Genomic DNA, 6,662 nt, shown 5'->3' with positions numbered 1-6,662 from the left:
CAGCCCGCAGCGCTCACCCCCCCCCACCCTCCCCTCCCCTGCCCCGCAGCAGCCGCCGTCTCTGGGTAAGTGGGTGCGATGGGGGGGGATGCGCGGGGATGCTGTGCAAAATGGGGGGGCATGCCGTGGGGGGCCCGGCTGGATTCCGCCCGCTCCCCCCCTTGCTGCAGCCCGGCTCTGGCTGCGAAGGGTCTGCTCTGCCGGGCACCGGGGCAGTGGGGTGGATGTGTTTTCCTGAAGCGAGCCTCTAGCAAAAATCAAAAATCCCCACTTAAAGCAGGGCCGGGGGGTCTGCGGGGAGCTTGGACTGCCTGGAGGGCTCTGACCACTGCAGGAAAAAGCAGCTGGATTTAACTAATGTCCCTCTTCCTCTCTTTTTCTCTTGTAGAACTGACATCTTCCAAATCTGCTGCAAAAAAATGGAAACCATGCATGAGCTGATCCCCTTTGCCAAAGAAATGCTCAGCCAGAAGCCCAACAGGAAAATGATCAAGCTGTACATGCTGGGCAGCGTGCTGGCTTTCTTTGGTGTGGTTATCGGTCTGGTGGAGACAGTGTGCAGTCCTTTCACCTCCGAAGGGAGGCTGGAGGAGGAGGAGAAGAAACCTGCCCCGACGCGAGAGCAAATGCTTCCCCAGAAACAGGAGGATTTGATCTTGGAAAAGAGCAAGAAGCCGGTGGGGATGCAGAGGGCCCTGGTGACCAGACAGCACGCCTCCTAAGAGCCCCGCCGCTGGAGAGGTGCCTGCTGAGCAACCGAGCACAAGAGACTCTGCTGTCCTGTCATATCTGGTGGTGGTTCCAGCAAGAAGAGAGAAGGGTTGGCTGAAGGAGGAGACCGCAAGTGCAAGACTTGAAAGAAGCGAATGGTTATATTTGCTGCTGTGCAGCAGTGGGAAAAAATACCTTTTGTTGGTATAAAAATGTGCAAGATGCACAGCATGGTTTCTTATTTTTATTACAGATGCATTTTACAACATTTTGCAAAATCAATAAATATTTTATATGGTACCAATGCTCTCTAGCTGCATTTATTTTCAAAGCCTTCTCTTACTGATTTGCAAATAGGTTTCACTCGTGCCTCTAGTTCCACGGGGGGGGGGGGGGTGTCGGGTAGCTGGGGGGACCCAGGGAAAGCTGAGGGTGGTGGCTGCACCCTCCCAACAAAGCCCCCCCCCCCCCCCCCCCCCCCCCCCCCCCCCCCCCCCCCCCCCCCCCCCCCCCCCCCCCCCCCCGTGAGGCAGCTCTGGGACCGTGGGGGGTGTGAGACAAACGTGCCCTTCCAAAATGGGGCAACTGGGGCAGGGGGAGGAGGCAGCACTTGTCTCACACGGGTGACAGACACATGCCCTGAGTTGGAGGTGGGGTTGTAGTTCATGAGGTTATCTGGGTTTAATGGCACAGATTCACGTCTCTGCCGTGGCCATGCGTGCCCAGAACTGTTTAAAGAAAACCAAACCTGTTCATGCCCTCACAATCCTCTAGCAGGCTATGGCTGCTGCACAGCTAAAAAACTTTAAAAAAATCTCTTTCCTGGGATCCTTCACAAACCCACCACGGACACCTAATTGTGCAGAATAATACTAGCTTCCAGTATTATAGGGGTGTCACAGACAGAAAAACTGAAGCATGGAGAGAGAGATGATGGCACAGTCAGCCCGGAGGGTGTGGAAACAGGGATCCAAGCTTCAGGGCTGTGCCCAGGGCACTGCCAGACTCATTAGAGGACTTTCACCTATGTAAAAATCTTTCCTGGGCTTAGTAAGAATCTGTTGCCTTCAGGACTATATCACAGTAATCAAATAAACCCTCCAGACAGCCACAGCTGAAAGATCCTGACCACGCTACAGAAGGGAGGGAAGGGAAATAGTCCCTGCCAGTCATGACTGGGACAGAAAATCCCTCTTTATCTGCTCAATGGCAAAGACACGGCCAGTGGGGCAGAGGTAGGAGCAGGCTACACACCTTGCGCAGAAACTGGGAGATGTACCAGCGATATGCCACTACCTAGCTAAAAGCAAAACGATACAAACAGCAGGAGGTTATGGAAAATGAAAAAGCACTGCCTGACACCAGTGCCAAATCCATAGCTCCTCCCAGAGCTGCACAAGTTAAGATCAGAATCCAAAAATATAACAATGCAGCTGAAGTTCACCCTTACATTTTCATAATACATAACCAACAATTCATTTTGTTGACAATTATTTCTGTTAAAAAAAACCAAACCAGCAGCACGTTGTGGAGGAGGAATCCGACCGAGTCTGCACAAAAACTCCGTTCAAGCTTTGACTCAAGGGTAAAGTACCTTTGCCTCATGGGGAAAAGAGCAGAGTCCAATTAAAAATGGCCTTTGAGAAATACTTCATTTAGTCTGTAACCAAGCCTTTGGTCTCTAGCAAGGTTGAACAATCCAACACCTCATTGATGCCAAGGGAAATTTCATGGGCAAACATGAAAGGAGAATTCAGGCCTGAAGAAAGCCATCACTTGACAAGTGTGTCCGTCCATCCGTCCGTCCATCCCCCCCCCAATTCCAGCTTTAAGCAGGTTATACATTTGCAGTACGGCCTCAGGGACAGGGAAGGCTGACCTGGAATTCTCTGTGGCACAGTTGGTGCATGGATAAACCAGGGACCCGAATGTCTGTGGCTGGATCAGGCATGAGAATATTGCCAGGTCTGAGCTCTCGCGCATTCCTGTCATTCAGAAGCATCGCTGCTGCAGCAAGCAGAGCAAAACAGTTGACAAATGGATTAAACTGAGATGAGAATCCCTCCTTTGTCCAAGGCAGCTGCAAGCTCTGTTAATCACACATCGGTTCCCAAGATCAGCGCTTCTCTGCAAGTTATAGGTGTCTCATCCTGCCCAGGTTATGAGTCCAGAGGCGACCGGGGAGGTCCAGGCGAGCCCATCCAGGCTGACCTCCACCACTTCTGGGTTTGGACCTCAGGTTTGTCTTCACACCACGTACGTGGCCTCCTCACATCGTGCCAGCACCCTGCTGCCTACACCTCCTCTCCACAGTTATCCAGTCACAGGGTTTACAAGCTTAAAGCAGAGAGATTTGTGGAACAATCAAAATAGCTCCTCCTAAGGCAGCTAACGGGATTAGACAGCTAAACCACCGCGCTGCGCCGGCAGTTCTGGAGCCAACTTGGTAAAATCATGTCCTGCAGAAGACAATCTCCTGCCTCCTGACGCACTGCAAGCTCAGAGGTCGTTACCTCCTGCATATTACCCCGAAAGGTCAGCCTGAGAGGTCAAGCCTACGCGTTACCATTTCCACAGCGGATCGCATGGATATTAGACAGGACCGGCTCTCTGCAGAGTGGCGAATTAGACACATATTAATGGCTGATTTTACCACAATGACCATATAAAGTCTTATTTAAACCACACAGTGATAAATTCAGTGTGCATGGAGGGTTAGTAATCCATTTAACATCACTTTAACTATGATGAATGACAGACTTGCCAGATGCAGTAGATTAAAAGGCTTCAGCAAACTTCCCTGTCTTTAAACCATGGCACGACCCTCCAAACCAGCCTGGTTCCCAGCCCCATCTCCTGAGCCCCCTCACATCTGTATTTTGACACCAGACAAACCGCAGAAAGCCCTGGCCAATGCAACTGCCACAAATCCAACCCCATGTAACCAGCAAACGGCATCCACACACACTGGCAACGGAGCACGGCAGAGTCACCCCGAAAGCCCGTGTGTGAATTGCAAAGAGAAATTTTAAGTACTGGGATACCAGAGAGCAACCAGGTGGAATAAGATATACAGTCAGTACTAGTAAGGACACCTCGGGCAAGCTACAGTGTAGAAGCATATGGAGCATTTAAGACTGAGTTAAACCAAAGTCCTGAGGAATAAGCTGAGGAGGGCCACACGTTGCCCAAGGTGTGAGTTAGATTGCCAAGCGTCACATGAGGTTGATTTCTGTTATTCTCTTTCCTTTAAGACTTGTCTGAACCCAGTTTACTTTAACCTGTAAATGTGACGTTTTCCTGGTACATTAAATCCTCAGGAAAATTGCAGCTGGCATGAGATCTGGTGAGTATTTGTCTGTACCCATCCTGCAACACCTCTTCAAAGATCTTATTTCAGCTTGGAGCCGTTGTCCAGGCTTTCATCATATGAAGTTGAAGGCCACCTAAAACCCAGCAGCCCTCCCTCACAGGCCAATCGCTTCAAGGGCATGAGCCGAATGTCTTCAGAGAGCCCTCACTCGCTATTTGCAGTCTGGACTCTGGCTGTTTCAAGAGCTGCCAGGCTAAATTTAGGGGCCCAGATAAGCATATCAGCCTCTGCCACCCAACACCAAGGGCATTGGGAACACAGACAGCGGCCAAGACTCAAAGTAGCCACAGTACCAACAACCAAATATCAAGGCAGCAATTCCTGATTTGGTCACAAAGGAAAAAAATAAATTTAGCGCTTAGAAGTGACTTAAACATCACAGCGCTTTCTCTAAACTGGCAGTGAGTAGAAATATCCTGTCAAACCAAACCCAGTCCTGCAATCATCTCAAGTCTCCCTCGGGACCCGAGAGCGCATTTTTCAGGCGCGGTACAGCCGTGACAGCGATGGCGTTGGCAGGACACCGGCACTGCCTGCGGGCCGTGTCCAGGAGCTACGGCGAGGCGGCCTGCAGCCGCACCGGAAAACACACGCATCTGTCATGGCCCAGTAGCATCGTATTGACATGCACATCAGCCTAATGCGAGAATAACTGAGGGCAGCCCTTTATAATGGTGATATCCCTATCTGTAAAGAAAGGAATTAGATCTGTGTTCATGGTAAAGTACGCTGGGAGAGCTGGGTATGAGAAAAAATGGTTTAATGTCTACGTGATAAAGGAAAGCAGGGGGGGGAGGAAGGAAAATCCTCTCTTTAACAAAGATTTGGTAGTGGGTTGAAAAAAGCCAAATATCACTCAAAATAGAAAAAAAGCAGCGGTATCCCAATTCCTGCCAAGTGCTTTTGAGTCCCTGAGCGGCGTGCACAAACCTGCCCGAGCCCCAGCCCTGCCCCTGGAATGCGTTCCCTCCAGGCAGCGCTGGGCTGCGGGCATGGCGGGGGCTCTCCAGCAGCTCCCCTCTGCCTCTCTGCCAGCTGGTTGTCAGAACAAGTTTCCTTCACGTTATTTGTTTCCTCCAAGTGAGCTCCAGGCGACGCTAAATGAAGAACCTCCCCTGTGCAGCAGAGCAGCTAGCACAACGCCGAGCATCACCCCTTGAAAAACATGGCTTCAAACAGACGAGCGATACAGAAGCGACCTGTGGCGGGGGGATACATCCAGGACAATTCTGGTGAAGCTGTTTCAGAAGCAACAGGCTGCTCCTCCTTGCCCCCGGGGCTCCCTGTCACGGGGCCGGGGCCCGGCACGCCACCGGGCTCCCCTCTGCCAAGGCGCGAAGGTTTGGCAGCAGCAGGGCCAGGACCAGCTGAGATCAGAAAATACTTCTCCGTAGTCGCCTCTTCCTGCCCTCCTCTCCCTTCCCTCGCTCCCCACCCCCGAGAAAACGTTAAAAACAAGTTCTTAAGTTGCACACAGCAAAACAAACCCAGAAAAAGCTGCAAGTGGGAGTGAGGAGCAGCAGTGCCCTGGAAGGGCGACAGGCGGCCGAGAGCAAACCCATGTGGGCAGCAAAGCGCGGCCAGATCCGGCAGCTCCTGCTGCCGCCGCAGCCCCCAGCCCTCCCGGGGACCACGCCAGCACCCCCCCGTGCTTCATTTCCATACAGGACACCCTAAATGGCACATACACAAATTTTCCTTTTATAAAAACTTGAAGTTATGTCCAAAATATTCAGTATTTCAGTCCTTTATTATCAGCTACTTTGTTTCACACAAAAACCCAAAACAAACCCGCAATTCTTATTAAACGACACACCAGCAAGGCAAGGGCAGTGTTTGGCTCCGTACCCACCGGGCTGCCGCCGGCCCCGCGTCTCCCCGCGCCGACGCAGAGCAAAGAGCACGATACCTTCCCGACACGCTTGCAGACAGTGCACAGAGGTTGACAGTTATTGCTTTACTGCAGTATCCTAACGCTAGTAAGAAACAACAATATCTGAAAAGAGCCCCTCTCCCTGCCGGCAACACAGACAAGATCACAGCTGAGGCAAGGTTAAGTAGCTCAGGTTTTTTTCAAGCCAAGGAATGAAATGGTTGCCCCATGATCATGACCCAAATTCAAAGCAAAGGGAGGCAGGAAAAGGCAGAGTGACTGTACTGGTGCTGTCAGACTAAGTGTGGGTTGAGTGCTTCTTATCGGAGGGAAAGTTGAGACTGAAGTAGAAAGGCAGAAAAGAAAAAAATAATCTATACAGCAGGAGCAATGCCAGAGAGCTCCACTGCCCTACCAGGTATGCCACTAAATTAAATCATCTTTATTTTAAAGCTGCAACAGGGGAAAAAAAATTTTTTTTAAATAATTTTCTGGCTGGTTACAGTAGAGGGGTCTGAGGGCCAACCACAGCATTGTGCCCACGCAAATCAGACCATGGTGCAGCCCCTGCGCTGCGGATGAGGCTCCGGTCCCAGAAAACCGGCCTTCCCCTGGCTGAGAAGGCAGAGGCTCTAGCAAGGCAGCGCCAGGAGCACACGAAGCTCCCGCAGCGTGTCCCCATCCCACGTACCGCAGCAGGTACTG

The 6,662-nt window shown here is 51.5% G+C and overlaps 1 protein-coding gene across 1 annotated transcript; it reads left to right on the top strand.

Moving 5' to 3' along the window:
* G0S2 (G0/G1 switch 2) lies at positions 1–1,011 on the top strand. The gene is made up of 2 exons (XM_050911455.1): positions 1–65; positions 389–1,011. Exon 2 carries the CDS (start codon positions 420–422, stop codon positions 720–722), a length of 303 nt encoding a protein of 100 aa, XP_050767412.1. The 5' UTR covers positions 1–65; positions 389–419; the 3' UTR covers positions 723–1,011.
* The last annotated feature ends 5,651 nt before the right edge of the window (positions 1,012–6,662 follow it).

Source organism: Gymnogyps californianus, chromosome 27, assembly GCF_018139145.2.
Source record: "Gymnogyps californianus isolate 813 chromosome 27, ASM1813914v2, whole genome shotgun sequence".
NCBI classification, from domain to species: Eukaryota; Metazoa; Chordata; class Aves; order Accipitriformes; family Cathartidae; genus Gymnogyps; species Gymnogyps californianus.
Note: the sequence above shows the minus strand (reverse complement) of the source record. Positions and strands in the feature narration are given on the sequence as shown.